At 41.8% G+C, this 21,662-nt stretch overlaps 1 protein-coding gene across 2 annotated transcripts in view; it reads right to left on the reverse strand.

The window, feature by feature from the left end:
• Positions 1-16,013: 16,013 nt before the first annotated feature.
• The window catches only part of tmtc3 (transmembrane O-mannosyltransferase targeting cadherins 3), a 30,977-nt gene continuing 25,328 nt past the window's right edge, over positions 16,014-21,662 (reverse strand). For both annotated transcript variants that reach the window (XM_071925526.2, XM_071925527.2), the window contains exons 13-14: positions 20,353-20,579; positions 16,014-19,264 (exon numbers count right to left, since the gene is read on the reverse strand). In XM_071925526.2, coding sequence (XP_071781627.2) covers positions 18,384-19,264; positions 20,353-20,579 — 1,108 coding nt within the window. In that variant the 3' untranslated portion in view covers positions 16,014-18,383. The remainder of the gene's footprint in view (positions 19,265-20,352; positions 20,580-21,662) is intronic.

Consider the following 21,662-nt stretch of genomic DNA (forward strand, 5'->3'; position numbering starts at 1 on the left):
TTTATGTTCTACAATCTGTCCTGTATTATCTCCAATGAAGAGACTTAAATGACATTATTTAGCCGCACAGGCTCCTTGTTGTGACCATTGGGGATTTGTTTCTGCAACAGAGGAAGAATATTTAACAAGGATAATTAAAACAAATAAGTAGTAGTTTTAAGGCATCATAAAACATCATGACCAGACGCTTTTTTGAAGGAATTAATTATTGTTAGCAGCTTGTCAAGAATTATGCTGTGAAGACAATAATTTAGTGTAGTTATTTGGGAAGAATTTTTTATAATAAGGGTCACTTTGATCGGTACATAATGATTAGATGGTGTTTTGTCGCTTCTGCAAAACTTTCATCAGGAGAGTCTGGGATCATTCCTTCTGACAAAAGTTTTAGTATATTTTTCTCTTGATTATTCTGGTGTCAGAGGTTTCAGAGAGAAAAAAAAGGAGTGCATTTTTCACTATTCTCCATCCAATTTGTTTTATTTTTGAGGGATATATAATAAGCTGATGTTTCCTCAATCAGTTCTTCCAGAAATCATCAGTAGATTGAAAGGCATTCTGTGTAATGGAGACTCAAATTTAGGAGCCATAACAGCCATATCTGAAACCAGGGGGCAGCATTCCTAGTCAGCCAACGATTACATTTATTTCTCTTAATTTGATTGTAGAGTTGTATAAGAAATACCGCCCATTCAAACGCTGATTTATATGTTTTTTTCCCCAGTATATAAATGCATGTTATTCTTGTGGGATTGGAGGCACCAAGTTGATGAACCCAATGCCCAACCTTAATTGTTACAAACTCTGCTCTGGTTTTATTTGTTGTGATATTACTGAATATTCAGTTGCATTAGTTTAACTGTCTCAGTGCATAGGAACATCATGACAGAATTTAGAAAACATGGTCAAAATATGCATGTGTGCACATAGAAATAATCAAGAACAGGTTTGTGTTTAGTCATCTTCCTGCGGCATGTGGAAAGCTAGCGGGGGTCAGGTTTAAATGAAGACCTACATGTTTGATGTTGTTGTCCTTCCAAAATTTGGCACTCGGCACAGGCAGATTACTAATCCTCTGCCTTGATGTCCTAATCCTTCTTTCTGAATCTCTCTGTGGAATTTGGCCTCAGAGAACACAGAGATATACATTAAGGATCTGTTGTCTGTTTTTTATTTTTACCACCTTCACACAATTTGGTCAAATCAATGTGAACCCGTCTAAATAAGTTTAAAGGACATTGTGGAGACACCTATGTGTCTGCTGGAGAGGGTTGTTGAAAAACTGCTTTGGTTAGCAGCTCAGACAACTCTACCTTTTGATGACAGTTTATCAAAATAGTGCAAAAAACCTGAAAAGACGGGAGCCAGCAAGGGCTCCGGCTCCTTCCAGGGAGCACTTACTTCCCTCAACCACTAGAGCGAACGATTACCTCATGGAATCGCTCCGTCAGAGGAAAAACAACAGTTAGTAGCTAGCTTGGCGAACATTAGTCCTAACAGGACCCTTTGGTCATATTGGTTGTTGTCTCTCTGCTGCTCCATTAAGAATTCTCCCTACAAAAGATGGAGAGGTCTATAACGAAAAAACTACATTGAATTTCACTTACCCAAACAGATTTATGTGATCCTTCACTTGCTTTCACCGTGCGGGCATGTGCTACATACGAACATATGACTGTATTTAACACAGACACAGACAGATAATGTATAATATATCCTATGCCACGCTGAACCTCTTCACCACCTCCCCCAGCCACTATAAAATGAGGAAAACTCTGTCCATCCGTCCGTCCGTCTGTCTGTCTGTCCGCATCCATTTTGCTCCTCAACGGGTTGGCCAATCAATCTGAAACTGCACATGGGCATTGAGCATTGGCATAGGCAGGGACTGACGGAGCTGATTTTTCCATTTTCCCAAATTTACACTGTTTATGCGCCTTTTTGGCAAGTCTGTGCGGATTTGCATCCCCGGGTAGGGACCAGTGTTGCATGATTTGTAGTTATTGAAGTCTGCAAAATTCGTCCCTTGCTGCCATTTGGAATCGAAATCAAATCAAATAGGCTTAATTCATGCACCAGAGGAAAAAGGGAAATCTTGATTAATTTATTTTACATGTGTAACAGGGTGAACTGGTCCACCTTAAAAACATGGGTCCACCTTAAAGGGTACTCCCCTCCTCCCCCCTATATAAGCTGGCAGTTTGTTAGGCAGACTAGGTGTGGCCGTTCCCTCAAACTGGGCAGCAGTACTCTTTTACTTTAAAGGTAATGGTTCCCTTGTTTGCACTTCAGTTGGTGGGTTTTACTTATTTATTTGATTGTTCTTAATGCATTTTAGGCTATTTGTTCCCCTGACTCACAGCAAACCTGCTGGAGTTTATCTGTGGGCCCACTGGCAAAGGTATGTTAAACATATTACATTACAGCCACTCATATCTAACATTTCTTTAGCCTAGAGTGGATCGCAGCCCCTGCCCAGAGTACCAGACGCAAGGAGCGTTGTTTTGACCCTTGTGTGCTAAGTTAAGGTAAAAACAGGATCGATGGACAGTCAGCCCTTACACATTTGAGTTGGACCATAGCATTGCCAACTCAACCACTGCACTGTGCACTTTAACCCTTGTGATTTGTTGTGTGTGTGAACTCACGGATGGTCGCTGATAGTTTTCTTCCAACCAGGCTCGGCCCTTGGTCCCCCCCGGCTCCGGCGTGCCACCTGCCTTGGTCGGTAACTTCCCAACCAATGCAAATTCTCTTTATTGGTTAAAGCATTTTTATTTTTTTAACTATTTTATGCCCAAATAAATGGTATCTTTTTATACTCATTTGGTCTTCCCCTGCAGCATCTTTTGATCCTTTTATTCCTAAATAAAAGTAGCTTTTTAACCTTGGAAACCTGGGGCCGTATCCACAAAGCTTCCTAGTACTAAGATTTGGTCCTAGTGGTGAAATTCTAAGAAAACTCTGAGAGTGATGATGTGTTCTAAGAATTTCCCCTTAAAAGTAAGACTAAATCCTAGTAAAGATAAAAGCTATTCACAAAACATCTTAGCCCTTAAGAGAGCTCCTAAGGTGGAAAACTGTTAAGAGTAGAGAGGAGGACTTTTAGGAGTTTCTTAAGGAGAGGAGGAAATAATAATAATAATAATAATAATAACCTTTATTTGTATAGCACCTTTCATACACAACATGCAGCTCAAAGTGCTTTACATCAATAAAAGGCAGATAAAAGACAGATTAAAAAGATAAAATTCATATAAAAGAACAAGCAAGATGCATTGCATTAAAAGAATCAAATCAAGTAAAATAGAAAGATAGAAGAACACAACAAATACTCCCACTTTTAGATGCACATTGTGAGTGAACCCATATGTTTTTCTTTAATTTACTTTTCCCCTGTCCTTCCTGATTCTACTCTTGATCCGATATTTACGTCAGATCTCACTGCCTCAGGCAGACGAGAATCATAGATTCTCCTCTTGGTCAAAAACCTCACCATCCACAGATGGATGAGAATCCATCTGATTCTACTCTTGATCCGATATTTACGTCAGATCTCACTGCCTAAGGCAGACGAGAATCATAGATTCTCCTCTTGGTCAAAAACCTCACCATCCACAGATGGATGAGAATCATACAGGGTAAAGCTCTGTAAAATGGCTGAAAGATGCAGAAAAGACGCGTGAATGCTTTTATTATTGTGAAAGTTATCACAATGTTAAGATATTTAGCAACAGGCAAACAGTGCAGCAGTGATGATTTAGGTCTATGCAACCACATAGTAGATTAATCACACAAACAATCACAGCTCCTTCACAGACTCATATTGTGACGCAACCTATTTAATTCCCACTGGACGGTCGCACCGTGCGCAGCAACAAAACAGCAGCTATGGATATAGCGAGTTTTCTCTGTATTGTCTGGTCACTAATGGGACACATGTCTGCATCATTGGCAATATACTCTTGTTCAAAAATCCTATTCATATAGGCTTGCCAATACAGTCTATAAATTATACTAATATGACTGAGCCTTGAGCCATTTTCACCAAATCTTAACATCAAATTAGTATAATAACATTACTGCATTCACCCAAATAAAGGCATAATGCGTCAACCTGTGAAGACTGTACAAGTTTTAAAAAGTACCGTTCGTATGGTTTTCAAATATTTTGTCCAATGAGCTCTATTTTTTTTTTTTTATTGATACTATAAGCAAACCACGTGTTAATATCGAGTAAATCGTGTTTTATCTTGTGTGATTCCTTGTGTGCATTCTGGATGACAAAAAGAGGCGTGTTGGTTTTTCTTGATCAACCAATGACAGCGTCTAAAAGAGAGCATCACACCTAGCAACGGGGTCAACCACACCTGCTCACTAAGATAAAAGTTCTTGTCTATTCCTTGCTCAGAGTTGCTCTGAGAACTTTCCTAAATCACTCTTACGCTAGGACTCCTTGCTAAGAAGTTTTAGGCTGAGATAAGAGCTCTCTGTTTGTGGATACGGCCCCTGGCCTCTGCTCCTCCTTTACGAACTTGTGTTCTCTTGTGTGAGGTTTTGGTAAAACTAATTCTCTGAGCGCAATTCCCAGGGTGGCGTTGTCAGGTTTACGCCAGAGGTTCCCTCTGTGTTCGCACCCTATGGTCACACGTGTTTCAAATAAAAAAAATATACAGCTTGTTCTTGAATTTGTCGAGCTGTATATTTTTTTTATTTGAAACATGTAAAATAAATCAATCAACATATCTTTTGAGAGTGCATAGTGAGTGTCTTTTACCCTGTACATAAACAAAAAGACGAAAACTAAAAGCATTTCACGTATATTTGTATTAGATTTTAGTCAGTGTTACAAGTAGACAAAATGGTTTTAGTTGAGTTTTGTTTTAGTTTTGATAAAAACTTTGGTTGCAGTATGCCAGCAGCATGCTGTGAGCAGCTGGTCATGGTGAGACACAGCAGGACGTCTTTCGATGGATCCTTTCTGTGCTGGACCTACTACAGCCGAGGGTCAGCGTGAGGCCACGTCCCGGCACTGTGTCGTTAACGGTGGTCTGACAGATTTCCATATACCTTAAACATATAAAAGGAGGCGTGCGTCTGAGTTAATTTACTTTACTGCGAGACAGTTTCTTCACTTCTCGTTCCTGTGATGAAATTAGCCGGAATAATCTGGTAACTGTGTTCATTATAACACAGGAGCTGTGCGTGTGAGCCTGCTGTGTCCCGGAGCGTTTGACGGTTTTCACTCGCTCTTGACTAATCTGTCACTGCTGTCAGGCAAAAACCTCACGAGAGTTACAGTATGTAAAATGAAGGCTCACGTGGACCTTTATAGACTGAGCTGGTTTCATGACCCTTGGCCCACATTAACCTGCACCTACAACAAATTGTCTACTGTCAAAAATGAGTGGGGATCAGGGGTAAATTTATTTGCTGAAGTTGACATGTTGGAAATACAAAGTTTTTGCCCCACAGCAGTGACAGACTGATTGATTGTTGCTCTTGAAACTGGCCATGCCTACAACATAACAAGTCACACTACATGCAAATGTTCTGAAAACATGCCAGTACATATTTCAAAGGGAGTTTCTGTATGTAACTGTTTAGGAATGCATACTGTAGCATAGTACAGTCAGTACATGGGATAATGTTTTAATGAATGTCTGTGAATAACTCCCTCATCAGTTGGACGGTATTCAATGGATTTCACCGCCGTTTGTTGAAATCCACGTCTGTCCTGGTTTGACCTATTCTTTCCCACTCTCTCCAGGCCTGGAGCCGTATCCACAAAGCTTCCTAGTACTAATATTTGGTCCTAGTGGTGAAATTCTAAGAAAACTCTTAGAGTGATGACGTTTTCTAAGAATTTCCCCTTAAAAGTAAGACTAAATCCTAGTAAAGATGAAAGCTATTCACAACTGTAACTGTAGAGTAAACTGTAGAGTAGAGAGGAGGACTTTTAGGAGTTTCTTAAGGAGAGGAGAAAATGGCTGAAAGACGCAGAAAAGACGCGTGAATGGTTTTATTATTGTGAAGTATTAGTAACAGGCAAACAGTGCAGCAGTGATGATTTAGGTCTATGCAACCACATAGTAGAATAATCACACAAACAATCACAGCTCCTTCACAGACTCATATTGTGACGCAACCTATTTAATTCCCACTGGACGGTCGCACCGTGCGCAGCAACAAAACAGCAGCTATGGATATAGCGAGTTTTCTCTGTATTGTCTGGTCACTGATGGGACACACGTCTGCATCATCGGCAATATACTCTTGTTCAAAAATCCTATTCATATAGGCTTGCCAATATAGTCTATAAATTATACTAATACAACTTCAATCAGGAGAGACTAGGGTGAATGCTCGAATGAAAAACTTTATTCATGACATGAAACAAGATGTAAACTTTGGCGTAAGCTCCATGGAGGAACTCCTCCCATTCGTGAAGTTAGGAGTACATCCGGGATAGACGTAGGAATTAGGACGTCCCGCCTGGGGAGTTCTGCTGGAGCCTGGACATCGGTGGTGATGGGGTGGAGGAGGGACGAAGGTAAGCACAGCGACTGGAATGACAGCAGCATACGGCATAGATCTGAGAGAAGGGCAATAGCACAGAAGGTGACGTGTATATGCTCCCGTCACTTAGACGATTGGCTCTTTGAAAAAGAGAGGGAAGTGACGGCTAACTCTGATTGGCTCTCTGGAAAAAGAGGGAAAGTGTTCACCAACTCTGATTGGGTAGAGAGAAAGCATGAATGAATGATAAGTAGTCTTCCTGATTGAAACTGCGTAATACTTCACTAAGTCTTGAGCCATTTTCACCAAATCTTAACATCAAATTAGTATAATAACATTACTGCATTCACCCAAATAAAGGCATAATGCGTCAACCTGTGAGGACCGTGCAAGTTTTAAAAAGTACCATTCGTACGGTTTTCAAAGATTTTGCCAAATCAGCTCTATTTTTTTTAAATTGTTGATAGTATAAGCAAACCACACATTAATATTGAGTAAATTGTGTGATTATCTTGTGTGATTCCTTGTGTGCATTCTGGATGACAAAAGGAGGCGTTTTGGTTTTTCTTGATCAATCAATGACAGCGTCTAAAAGAGAGCATCACACCTAGCAGCGGGGTCAACCACACCTGCTCACTAAGATAGAGTTGCTCTGAGAACTTTCCTAAATCACTCCTAAGCTAGGACTCCTTGCTAAGAAGTTTCAGGCTGAGATAAGAGCTCTCTGAGAGGACTCTCAGAATGTTTGTGGATACAGGATCTATAATTATAACCGGATGACCTACTCAAATTGTTGTGCCTTTGTTGTTGTTGTTGGTAGACTGGGAAAGACTGCGGTTTGAGCTCGGACGTCAAAGTGCAGCATGTGAAGAAGTCCTTGTGCCGTGAATCAAATGCCGCATTCGCACAGAGATCCCAGCGTGGTGTGAGAGCTGAGACTTGTTTGAGAATCTGCTCTCTCTCTCTATAAATGGCCATCATGAGCTGCTGGGATAGCACGTTAGTTTCCACTGGCGTGATTGGTTGATAGATTGACGCAGATGCTTCCCTCCCGATAATTTACTTATGTCCCTGGCTGGTAATCTTAGCTGATGGAAGAAAATTCCAATGGCTGCATACAATAACATTACACAGATACATACACACAGTAATATACACATTAGAGTTTCATTACTATATGAGAATAGCTGCTATGAAAGATTAGGCATTTTAAAGGACTTTAGATTAGATTAGATTTTAGAGGATGAAATCATATGTGGGTTTTTTTTATATTGAGCAATGAATGTAGCATTTTTGTCCACATGAATATGTTGCATTTTGGAATAAATATCATCATTTTTTGCACTACATATTTTGCTCTACTTACTCTCGTTATCAAAGATAAAGTGATTGGTAGTAAATCCCTGTCTCCATGTGCAGACAGCCTCCCTGTGTCCTGTTGGCCTTCTGGTCAAAATAAATTTCTCAGTAATTAGCTTGTTGCAAATACATTGATATCAGCCTCATGTGATTCAGTGGCACAGACTTGTGGGCACCATGTGAAGGTATTCAGCGACATTCCACAGTGAAGCATTTCTACTCCAGGGCTTTAAAGGGACGTCGCACAGTCAAGCAAAGCATGGACGATGTTGCTCGTGTGGCATCCCAGCTCCCTCATAAGAAACTGCATAGATTAATTCCACAGTTTGCTGGTTTATGTGATGTGACTGAGGAGCTACAATTGAGCTTGAAGAGCTTGAGCAGTGACCATCATAGCATGGAAGAGTGAGAGAAAAACTTTGCCCACTCTTATGTGTTTTATCTTTGAACGACGTCAGTCAACAGAAACTCCCCCCAGAATAAATAAAGGTGGAAAAAAACCTCCCAAAACTGCATGTTAGAGTGTCATTGAGTTGGCTCAAGACAGAATGTAACATTATGTCAGTGTCGTCTTCTCTGAAATAGAGAGTTGCACATAAACCCATTACAGAGCTGATTCAATCTGTTTTGGGAATTGCATTTTGAGGAGAGGCAGAAAACACTGACATGACACGCAGTGGGAAGCAGGAAAATAACATCTGAGTCTTGTGGGACGGTAACCTCCGGAAAGTTCTCTCCTCTCCTGTGTGCTGAATTAAAGCGAGACGATCATGCTCATGCTACAGCGCAATACTTAGCTGAATCAGCTCAAATCACCACAGTATTGTTCATTTGCATTTCTTTGATGGTCATGTTGTATGCATTTATTTTTGTTGTGATCTACTCTCTACTGTATTCCGATCTACTCTACTCTGATCTGATCTACTCTACTCTTCTCTACTGAGTATATTGTTTCATGTTTTCTTCAAATCCAATATGACAACTCAAAAAAGAGTGAGATAGCACATCCAAAATTGGGGGAAAAATGACTGGATACACAACATTTAATTTCAAATTTTAATTATTTATTGGGGCACCCAAAGAAAAGACAATTTATAAAAAAAAATGTAATGCTCTGATGAAAGCTTTTCTTGCCAAAATGTGTGTGCTCCAATAAATTGAAATGTGAGAAATTGAGGAATCACTCTTTCTTGTATTGTTATATTGGAATTGATTTTTTTTTTTTTCTTCTGGCTCAGCAATCCGCAAACAAGAATAACATTGTCCTGAAGTTTCAGAAAAGCTGCAGTGTGGTGTGGATTTTACCACCTAGAGGCAGAGGGAGCCCAGCACCCGAGTGGCAAAGTCAGCTTTAAAGAAGACGAGGTGAGGAGTCACGTTTGCTCAAGAACTTTAAAGGCTTTTGGAAGGCAGGTTTTACTGGCCTTCAGTGATGTGTCTGTTTTGGGCTTCACTGGGGCTGGTTCCAATTATATCGAGTTTTTCACTTGGCGCGCCCAAGTTTTCTTCCATTTTTTTTCCCTCACAAGGTTTTTCCTTGAATGCATTGAGGGCCAATTGCCGAAACCAATGGGACGATTATCCAAGCAGCCACCAGGACGGCAGAGCGTGTAATAGGCGCCGGGACAAATAGTGACAAGAACATGGACGATGACATGGGAAAAACAGAAAGATGAGAGATGGGTCCTTGAGCAAGACACCAAACCCCCTACCTGCCCTATGATCATGAGTCACTCTGGATAAGAGCAGTAGCTAAATGCCTTTGACATTGGCAAGTGATCTTCAGAGCCAACTGTCAGCAAGTGCATGCCAAGTGTCAGTCAAGGCTGTTCTGTCTTCATAAGCTGAGGAAACAACTGAATGTCGACCAGTCAGTTCTACAGATGCCTTGCTGAGTCAGTGCTGACCTCCAGTCTCACAGCTCGGCTTGGCTCTCAACTGAAGCTGGAGAGAGCGACACTACAGGGGACCGAGATCACCGGGAAAACACAAAGGACCCCTGAAATATCTTCAAAAAAGGAGAATACATTGCAGCTCTTCCCTGTCTTCCTCTGAACCACCTGGATGAAACTTTGCCATCAGGGTGAAGACTAAGGTCCCTTCCTCTCAAAACCAGGGGAACCCTTAACAGTTTTTTGCCAACATCTGTTAGACTGTTAAATTAAAAAAAAAAAAAACACATCTTGGGACTCAAACAGCACTGGCAGATGACTTAACTTTTTCTAGGCTTTATTCAGATGGTGTATTGTTGTTTAATTTATTGTAATGTGTATTAAACTATGTTGATAACCTTAATATGTTTAACTTGTGTTGCTTTGTTTTTTACTGTCTACTTTTACTGTCATTCAACTGCTGGCTACTACAACTGAAGTTCCCTTCCAGGAAAATAAAAGCTATTCTATTCTATTCTATTCTATGCACTTTGGAGACAGAAAGCTATAAGTCAGCCTAAGTCAATTCACAGTTGACAAGACTGACAATAGCTTAAGTCACTGCTACCCAGGAAATGAAAAAAAAAAAAAAAATTATAATATCATCTTTTTCCTACAATACAATAAAATATAATCATCTACAGCCATCTTCCAACCATGTGATCATTCTGGGCAAATTTATGTTGGTGTTTTACAATCTCACAATCTAAGGGCTCTGGCCATTTCCTCAAAATCTGGATCCAAGTACTCCATCAAATAATTATGTATTTTCTCAAAAGTATCTGTAATCTAATTATTGTTTTTTTTTGACTGTTTCAATTTATCTTATAATCACATTACTTTGATCCCATTACACATAATCTGTTACTCGCCAATCATGTGTGTGGTTTTGTTTTACTAGAGGGGGGTATTAGAGGGGGGTAGAGCTGTGTTCCTATTTGACTGCAACAAATGAAGCAAGAACCTGCTGGATGAGAAGAGATTCATTCCAAAATGAGATACAGGCCACTTGAAAAAAGTGATTATAGATGATAGTGTCTACAGAGTGTTTTGGAGTAGACCCTTTGAACCAAAATCTGGATGCTGTAGGCATGTTTTTTCCATCAGTCATGTGTTTGTCACAAAGCATGACCCCCTAACTTAAAAAAGATGCCCTAAAGCGAAGGTCATAGCCTGATAACGCCCAGTGAAAATGAATGTGTCACTTGTGACACATGTGAACAAAGAAACAGCAGACGCTCATCACAGCTGGGACTTCTCAATCACCGCAGAACCACAGAACTGTCTTTCCCATTCAAATCAAATCGTTCCTGGGCTGTCGGAGTTGGATTTTTATGTGAGCCGTTGGGCTAGCTTCCGTATAAACTGACTTACAGCCAAGTCGCTGGGGTGAGAGCAAGGACCAAAGGAGCTGCTTTGTCTCCGAAGGGGTTGATGTTTGCCCTAACATCTCTAATCATATCCACCAAGAAAGAGAGAAAGTTACTGCAATCCTCTTTTGAAAATACAAAGACTTTAGGATTGCGTTTACTGGAGGATATTAAGTTAGCAAAGTAAGAAGCCCTCACATCCTTACCCATATTGCTAAAATCAGTTAAAAGGTCTTTACAATAGAGACGGTGAACTTGGAGCTTGGTGGATTCCCACAGTCGCTCATTCACACCTGGAACAACGAATAGTATCGTTTCACCAGGGGGATGAACTGTCGGAGGGAACTAATCATCCGTCTAATCCTAAATTTTACGAGGAGGAACTTCATCCAAAACGGAAGAGCAATGCTCATTAAAGGAGTGGACCAGACTCTCAACATCAGCGTGAGAAATCCACACCGCGGTTGGATCAACATCTGCAGAAGAGATCTCAGCTGAGAGGCGATTTAAGATGCGAGAGCAATTTACTTGTTTACAGGGCAGAGGGTGAGAGCAAAACACATTCATGATCAGTAACATGCAGCTCCGCCAGTGTTTGTTGAATAGCTCAAGGCTTACCATTTGACAGATATATTGTTTTACTCAGTTTATCAAGAGTCGATTATATGCACACTTGTTATTTCTCAGTAAAGCCTGCACTCCACTCAACACATTTTCATATCTGAAAGCCGCTCTGTGGAACCGCAGACTTAATCTGGGCTGGTTGTGGTCTTGCTCAAGGGCTCATAACCAGCCTGTCTCGGGTTTCGATCCAGCAGCCTTCAAGCAACATGTTCACTTCTTCAACCTTCAAGCTGCTCCTGTCCCACAGACCCAAGTCTCAAGTCCTTTCAGTCTCATGAATGAATGAATTTGAATTTGAAAAAGCACAAAACTGAATTTGGACCGTAACTAATTCAACCCATTGACTTCTGTTTACCTCCCAGGGTACTGAGAAGAAGAACATGCGGCTGGCTGGATGCATTTTTTTTTTTTCTCAAAAGGCGACTTTTTTGTGACATGAGCATTCACATGCTCATGTTAGTGCTGCATCCTATTGAAGATGAAACTGAGGTTTAGGGCTTGAGAGTGACGCTTCCAGCAGTTTCTTCAGAGAGAGAGAGCGGGTGTGCTGGTTGTTGAGTGATTGCAAAAGGCTGAGACAGCATCTAGACCCCCTTCGGCACCAGCACCAGATACAACAGGCTTACATTCCTCAAGTTTTGACTTAAAAGCAAATAAAAAACCACCCAGAGTTTCAGAGCTACAGTCGAACATATCTTTCTGTGTAGACAGTATGTATGCTTCAGGCAGCGTGTGTGAAATTTGATTCATAATCAAACTCAAAACAACAACGTGAAAAGTGGCTGCTCAAAGTGATGAGATTCAGTCTTTGCTCAAACAAGTGAGAAATGGTATTCTGTCATGTATAATTTCAACATGGAATAAATATTTTTTCCCAAAGAGATGGTAGTTCAAATTATTTGGCAATGTTTGAAGAAGAGCTAACTGATGTCAAGTTTATTCACATTCTTTTTACAGAGAGTATGCCAGCTTCAAGTATGACCTAGATCATTAGACTCTTGATTTATTCTTGTCCAAACTCATTTTGTCCACCCATCTGGTGTCTAAATATGATAAAACAAACTATAAAAAGTCTTATGTCTTAGCATACCTCACTGCAGCTTGCCCTGCTGTACTGTGTAAACATACTGTACACATTCACACAGATATGGGAAGTGGATTCACTCCAGGACTCACTGGAGTGCTAGGAAAGCAAAAGGCCCCTGCTAGGACGGCCTTTTGCGGGGTTTTCCACTCCTTGACTTCCATCACCGTTGTATGACATGTAGTGCAATTCCATTGATTAATATTTGTCAATGTATGTTAAATTTATTCCTTTTTTTTTTAATAGCAGATTTAGTGTCCCGGGTCTCTGGGTTACTACTCAAATGTGACTAGATCACTTGGCCAGCTGAAAAAAAAAAAGATGATGGACAGATTTTCATGACATTTCCAACTTTTCCAGGCCTGGAAATGTCAATTTTCAAATTCTATTAAATTCCTTTTTAGGTTTCCATGACCGTGGGAAACCTAACCACGGACAAAAACAACCGTTGAAGCAGATAAATTTGAATGCAACATTTACCATTTAACATATTATCATCTGGCAAGAGAGTCGAATGTAAACACTCTGCAGCACAGGTATGCATGACAGCGAAAGCCCCAAGGCAAACCTTTCAGCCACATGAAACGCACACTGTGACTGACGGCCTGACAGTGACGGCTGTGCTCCAAAAGGCGAGGTTCTGGCTGTGATGGGGTGTTGAAAACTTTTCCCTTTGATTTTGTGCTGCTTCATTCACCAAGTTTTGAAAAGTAATTACTGAAGTTATTATGCATTGGAGTGTCGGTGGTCAGCGGAGCCTGCGGCTGTCTGCAGTGATGTCTTTCCTCTTTGCCCCATGACAAGAGATTCACTGTCTAACTCGTAAAAACTACCACAAACCAATCCATGGCAGGAGATCAGGGAGGGGAAAGTAGGGGTGTGATTTCTTTCAAGGATTTTATGTTTTTTGGATACACAACTGCTATTGTTTTCTACTGAGCCCCGGAGGTGAAATGGCGTTTTTTATTTCTTTAACTCGTGGGAACAAGATCCTTATGTTGTAGGAACGACTTATTAAAGAGTGAGAACGAGATCATTATGTTTGGGACTGAGAAGAAGCTGCTGCAGCTACAAGTCAACAAGATTGCACAGTGCGTCCTTTCAGCACCATGGAGGCCCGGAGAGCGAGACGCAGAGACTGGGGGGCGGGGGGGCAAGAGGCAGTTTAATAGTAAACTTTATTTGATAGAAAATATGTTAAAAGACCATTTTACTAATCCTGTTCTTGAGTGCTGCGAAAAGCTCTAACAAGTTCATCCGTTCCAGTCTTTATCCTTTTTTCTCCGAGCATTTTTTTTCCTCCAAGATTTTTATTCTAGTGCGAGTAAATAGGTTTACATAATCATACAGTAATGTGGAAATAATAACACGCATATCAGATCATAAAGTAGACCTGCTCATGTGCTCACAATATATATCTAGCTATACAAATAGACTTGGCTTGACTTGGCTTGACTCCGCGCTCCGGCATCTGGTGCGTGTCGGTGCTTATGGTGCAATGAGATCAGAAGCACCTTGAAGTCATAGGAGAAAAACAATTATTGTAAAAAATTTACTGAAAAGCCTACTCATGCATATAATAACAATAATAACAGACTTTATTTGTGTAGCACCTCTCATAAAAAACTGCAGTCCAAAGTAACCGTGCACCATCATGATCCTAGACCTGGAATATGCAGGTTTTCACTCCAAACATTCACTACAGCTGCTCATTTCCTTTGACTTTGAAAGAACCCAGACATTGTTTGTTCACCAACACTTTCCTCGGGACGCGATGATGCACCGCTCGGTTCACAGCCACTGAACTGGACCACCTTCCCTTCACCTGCATCACCGGTTGTTAAGTGAGCGTGACTGACTTCCTGCCAGCCTTTCATGCTGGAACATAAAATATATTGTTTGGATAGCAGCTTTTTTTACAGGTATAGGTGCTGGGTAAAATGCAAATTAGAGATTGCCAAAAGAAAAAACAAAATTGGTGGCACGCTCTTTGTTAGCGCAGTCCTGCTTCACTTTCAAACACACATTCACACCAGGGAGTTTGCATAACACAGCCGCAGTCTTCTACTGTTACTGTTATCTGAGCATTTGCAGGGCCAATATTCCACTTAGTTTTATCATGGGGGTCATTCTTCTTGATCGTCATGAAAACCAGAATATAAACTACTAAGATCAGATGCAGCTGGACTTTTGGAGTTTGTAGCGTTCAAATGAGGTCATGAAAACAGCCTGAAAACTTCCATTGAACACGTTGGTGAACAGATTCAACAACAGATCCCGCTTTTAAGACAATAAAGCAGTAACTGGGTCTGTCGTCATTTTGCATTTCTATTCTTGCTTTACACTAAAATTTGTATTTAAAAATAAAAGTAGATCCAAACAGGAAGTATCTCTCCTAAATGGTATCCCTCTGCTATGTTCCCTTGTATCAATAAAAAGGCTATTTGGCGAAACTATGTTCTAAAACGGCTTATTATAAGACTTAAGTCTTAATAGGAAGTTTAGAGATGATTGGGTGATGTTATCTAGATAGAGGCATCAGTGTGCAGTAGCTGTGGGGAAATGTAGGTGACAATATCTCTGTTTAGTGTTGAGAGCGGGTAGAGAGGGAGGCAGGACTTCTTGTTGAGCCTTCTGGGGGCGTCGTGGTCCGAATTCAACCAAACATCTGCTATGGGAAGTGAACATTTCCTACCCCGATGACATCACTGCTCTGACCCTTTTTTTCCCCCTGTAACATCCAAGCTAGGTTTCAACTTAAGTGCACTCCTAAAATAGCACAAGGGGGAAGTTACATCAGATCCTGTGCACTGGGAAATGACATTACACTGAAGATCCTATTGGTCGGAGAGACTGACAACATACGTTCGGTACATTGAATTTCAATTTGTAATTCAATTTGATAATTCAGATTCAGTTTGGCATCATGCAAGGGATGATACATGAAGGGCCTGTGGTAAGAAATGAACAGGAACCGCAGAGGAAGCCACCTCTCCGCTGTAATGATCGAATATATTTCTACAACAAACTCCCCGACAGCAATATTGCACGGATCAATTCTGATTATGTGCATGTTGAACGCATCACACTGTAGTAAACAATAAAAAAAAAAAAGAGTAACAAGAGGAATGAGTTGTCACCTGACTTTATTTAACAACTTAGACCCCCACCACCAAGGGCTATTGCAATTAAAAAAAAAAAAGAAACCGTTAAATCTTTTGTTAAATCGTACAAAATCAATCAAACAATCATTCAGCAACTTCAGGTTAAACACAGGATATGTGAACTGGACGCTTCCTTTCTCAAATCTGTACCCATTTCAGCAGCTGAGGGGTGTGTGAACGTTTCGTCGATGTTAACAGTGAAATGGGCGCTGTTGGTTAAGGGTGATAACAATCTATGACCTTTTTTTTTTTTACAAAATGAACACTGACACACATAATGTACCGTGATTTAAAGCATACAGTCAGTGGTAAACAATAACATGTTTGCAGTGCATATAAAAAAAAAATAAATAAATAACACTGGATACACATACACCGTACGCATCTGTACATATAACCTAACTAAAGCAATAGAGAAAATGCATAGTGATGCTGTAATTGCATCAGCGGGCCCCGGCTACTTAATACCGCCATATTAACTGTTCTCGTAACATATCGTCTTCCTTTTAGAAAATTAAATGACTTTGTGTTTCCATTAGTTAGAACTGCATTAAGCAGAGTGTCACAGTGCTGATGAATTATTGCACTGTGGGGAGGAAAAAAACATCATGGGAGCGGCGCCGCTATCAACAACAGCTCATAATGTCGAGTAAAAAAAAGAAACAATATTTCCGCTCCGCTTAATTTGCCAAGTAATGACCGTGATTAATTAAATAGTGCAGAGCTGACTCATGGCCAGACACGGGTCGACTGAGGTCAAGTTTGACTGTGGGTTCAAATGACGCTGTACGCTGTCAACTCTTCTTGTGAATGAATAAAAGTGTCATTTCGATGAAGCCAATTTTACTGACATGTCTATCAGTTATTCGCCGAGTATCTGGCGCAGCCTCCTTGTCCTGCAAGCGATCTCATTCAAATCTAAACAATCAGAGCGGAAAGTAGCCAATAAGGCCCGCAAGCACTGCGTTTCATGGAGGTGAGGTTATAGAGGAGGATGGCCTGGAGGGAGACACAAGCTGGGGATTGTGTTTATAGTTTTGCACGGTAAGTAGCAATAATATTTTTTCTGTTTACTGAGATTTAACTTCTTTCAATACAACAGTTTTAAATGTTAGCAGATAGTACACGACTAAGAAATTCCTAGCATTCTCATTCAAGTAAGTAACCACAAGTGAAATGTTAAATCAAGCGAATACAAGGGGATGTAAAATGTTGAAAAACCTGGAAAAAAACTCAAAAAACACAATCTTAGGGCACCGTTTGTGAAGTCCATTTCGTCGGCAAAGCGAGAGCAAGGTCAACACGCTGCGGCAGGAGAAAGAGGGGAACTGTTTTCTGCCAGTGTGCTGTGAAATTGCCGCTGCGGAGTGGAAGGAACCTCGGCTGAATGAGGAACACATGACGAGGCCCGGGGCCGAGGATGAGCATGTGTCAGCAGCAGCAGCAATCATCACACAGGACTGGTGTCGCCGCAATCCGACCGATGTGTACGTAGGATTTTAGCAGGAAACCATTTGTAAATTAACGTGGCTGTGGCGGGCTGAAGGGTGGGGGTGGGGGTGGGGGTGGAGCGAGGCGTGGACAACGGGAGGGGTAATGTGACAAAGTGAGTGAGATAATAGTCTATAGATGGGATCGCAATGAAATTTAGAGGGAAAGGGAACTGCGAGCGCCGAGGCTGATGATGCAGCGGCAGGAAACGCCGAGCGAGATCGATAAAGATTAACAGAAATTGCTGCGATGCAACATAAGCCTGGCGTTCATGTAGTGTGGATGTAGTGGTATTTTGCGTTGTATGTGGGGCGGGTTATTTTGAGGCGCATGTAGATATCATCCTGCCTTGAGGGAAGCTGGGGAACATGTCACTTCCTTTAATTGTCCGTGATACAATCATTCCATTTTTAAAAACAATAACTAAGCACAGGAGTGACTCACATCTTAGAAAAATAAAAAAATCCAGTGATAAACAATGACTACACATGGGAAAAACAAAACAAATATATATATATATATAGAACTACTGCACGCCTAAGATATGTGAAATGACATTCAGATGAAGCACACGCATTGGCATCCACATCTGTGATAAGATTTAAATAGATTCATCCCAAATCGCCTTGTGCTTATTGTTACACGAGCTCCACGTGTAATACAACATTTCCCTTCTTTTCGTGATTGGTGTTAAAACAACAGGACCATGCAAACTGGCCTAAAAACACAAACAAATCAAAAAATAAAATGGCAATGGATTAAAGTACACATTTCTATTGGGGGGGGGGGAAATGCAGTCTTAAAGAGCGCTATAAAAGTAGTCCAGCTATAAATTACAGCAATGTCAATCACCACTTAATATGCGCTCAATCTCCTCTAGTCTCTTCAAGGCAGCTGCCCTTTTTTTCTCTATATCTTTAATCTCTTTAGTGGACTTGCTCTTAGTCCGCTTGTCAGCCTGGCTACTGTCCAGCGGCTCTGATTGGTCCTCGCCTACGCCTCCGAGGCTTTCTGCAGAGGATTTCCGCACATTCTTCTCATCCCCAGCCCCCTTTCCAACAGCGGCGGCGGCACCCCTCCCTTCCTCCTCACCTTCCACAACCTTCTCCACCCCCTCCTTTGCTCTCTTCCCCTTCTCCTCCTTAGCTGACATGGTGGCTCCCTCTACTGAGCTAAGCGGCTGCCCTGCCATGCTCATTGCAGCCATTTTGCTACGAACAATACTCAAGTGGCGACGCACGTACTCCTCGTTTGGCGCCAGGGCCAGGGTCTCCTCCAGGCAGCGCTCGGCCCGTGGCAGGTCGCGCTCCTCGAAGTAGACCACGCATAAATTGTGCTTTCCTTGCACGTTGGTGGGATCCATGCGCAGGATGCGTTCAAAGCAGGCTTTAGCGCCGCGTGTGTCCTTCTTGTGGTTCATTAGGATGTCACCTTTCAGGATCAGGCCCTTGATGTGCTCCGGATGGTGGCGTAGCAGCTCGTCCAACACGGGCAGCGCGTCTATCTCACGTCTGGACTGAGAGTAGAGCAACGCCAGATTAAACAGGGCGCTGCGGAAACCAGCCTGCAAACCGATGGCCCTACGCATCCAGCGCTCGGCCGCCGCATTCTCATTGGCGTCCATGGCTAGCATGCCAAGGTTGAAGTAGCCGTTGGCGTCTTCTGGCTCCTCCTCCACATAGATCAGGAAACGACGATTGGCCTCGGGCCGGAACTTGGGCTCACCTGCCACAAGAACCAGAGGGACAGCAGAAGAATGCAATGAAGATATAAAACAATCAGGAGGACAGCTGATATAATTAAGGTGTTTTTGTTGGAAAGATTGACATGGATTTTTCAAGGATTTTTCCTGCTTTTTGTCAGCTTTTTCAATTTCAAGAATTTCACCTGATTGCACCTGAGTTTAATTCCAAAATGCAATACATGCATTTTCTAAAGTCATTCAACATCTCTAAAATGTAGCAGAAGCAGGCTCTAAGGACTTAAGTTACTTAATATTCTTTAGAAAGTACTGCAATTTGTTTTGATCTTGTGTTATCAATCATTTTTTCAAGTGTAGTTGTCACTTTTTCCCAATGGCAGATATGTCATTTTGAAAAATGCATTACTAGAAAGTGGGGGAAAAGCCTTTACACCTGTGCTGACTTTCCAGGAGGACTTAATATGAAAGGCTGACTGGAGTCATGTCGAGGTGAGCATGCTGGAGAAGGAAAGCAGGCGGTGAAATATCGCTATCTTAATGACTCACCTTCTCTTGTGAACTTCCTTTTATCACTGACATTTAAACGCCTCAACGAATTATTCTTCATGTATTGTGTGCATTTGGATTAACCCGCAGAAAGAATGTGCGAGTCGTGAAAGAAGGCATGGGTACTCTATTAAGATTTACAAAAGCACAGAAACATGAGTGAAAAAGCCGACGTAAGCTGCCTGAACCAACAGTTACACCTGCTGTGAATAAAACCGCTTTGTAAATGTTTTTACTCTCACAGTGCCAATGGAGCGTGACTTGACAGAAACTTGGCCATGAACTCTGCCAGTGCATACAGGGTTCAGCACAATAGAGAGGCCACTTCTCATGAACCCGGCCACACCCTGAAGGTAAAATCAGGTTATTTCCTTTTCCCTTACCCGTTGGTGTCAAATAACTGGAGACTGCCAAAAGTGGCAAGCATTTCCAAATAAATATCACAGTTCATTACCATACTGCTTGAAACTAGCCAGTCATGCCTTAGTTTCACTCCAGCTGGAGCTTGGATTTGATTCAGACCGTTGACTGTTAATTTCCCCGGCACACAACTGCCGTCACTCACCGGACTCCTGCATGAGGAGGGCTGAGTTAAAGAGCGCCAGCTTGTGCCGTGGGTTGAGCTCCAGGGCGTGGTTGAAGTTCTTCAGGGCCTCCGAGGGCTCCTTCATCTCAATGTTGACGATGGCCAGGTTGTACCACAAGTCAGCGTTGGTGCGGTCCAGCTCCAGGGCTCGGAGGTAGGCGTCCCGGGCCTCTGTGGGCTTGTTCATCTTCAGCAGGAGCTCCCCTCTGGGTTTAAACAACCAAACAACAAACATATAATTTGTGATAAGCTGCAACCAGCTTGGCGTTTTGAGAAGGCATGGCGGTCACATCACATTTTTTCGTTTCAATTTGTGGCTTCAATCAGGAAACTGAACTCCTGGCACAATACAAAGGTAACTTAAGGCTATGCATTTATTCATTTATAGGCACAGAGCAGACAAGACAGATAAACTAGGCTGCAGGGCAATCGAACCGAGAGAAAAAAAAAGGTAGGCTAAAATACAGCCTAAAAACACAGAGTGAAATATCACTATAATACAGTATTACTACAGGGACTTAGCGTGTCTATGGTACTCTATAGTGAGTTTATAGTGACTGGGTATTATCATTCATTCGTTGACACAGCAATACTGAATAACATGGCTATGTGTCGGCTCCAACCCCAACACACACACGTCTAAATATCAGGTCAAAAACGCGTCTGGTGGACACTGGCCTTGAACCCGGGATCTCTGGCGTGGCAAACCTCCGCTTTACCAAAGTGATGCAGCCGTCGGGCTCATAGAGTGTTTACAGCTGTGTCCTGTAATGGCACATGCGCAGTTACATTTTGAGTTTTTTGGGAGCGGCAGACCGCCACCCGCACCAAGCCGATCGCAGCTTATCACGAATTACGTGCTTGTTTCTGTGCAAAGCATTCAATACACTTTTGCATAAGCCGCTTTCCCTGCATACCAGAAAAGCAAAATAAGACCTGCAAGTAGCATTGTTTGCCACGCTTGAGTGCATGTGATAACAGTGTGAGAGTGTAGAAGTACCCTAGCATGTTTATGACCGGCATGAGTGGCGGAGCGGAACAGACAAACAACATAGATCAAGGCAATATAAGGGCACATCGCTCAAATGAGATATCTGACAAAATGTATAAGGTCGTGTTTGTGTTGCGCGGTGAAGGCACATCAAAGGGGAATGCCGCTCAGTGTAAGAATTCACACGTCATTCCCAGGGTTTAGGACTCATCATTCAGCAACTGCGAACATAAACAACTCTGTCAAAGTTGAAAACAGGAGAGCCGAGGCTGATGATGTCATATGTCTGATGTACAGC

The sequence above is a fragment of the Centroberyx gerrardi genome, chromosome 4 (assembly GCF_048128805.1).
Source record: "Centroberyx gerrardi isolate f3 chromosome 4, fCenGer3.hap1.cur.20231027, whole genome shotgun sequence".
NCBI lineage: Eukaryota > Metazoa > Chordata > Actinopteri > Beryciformes > Berycidae > Centroberyx > Centroberyx gerrardi.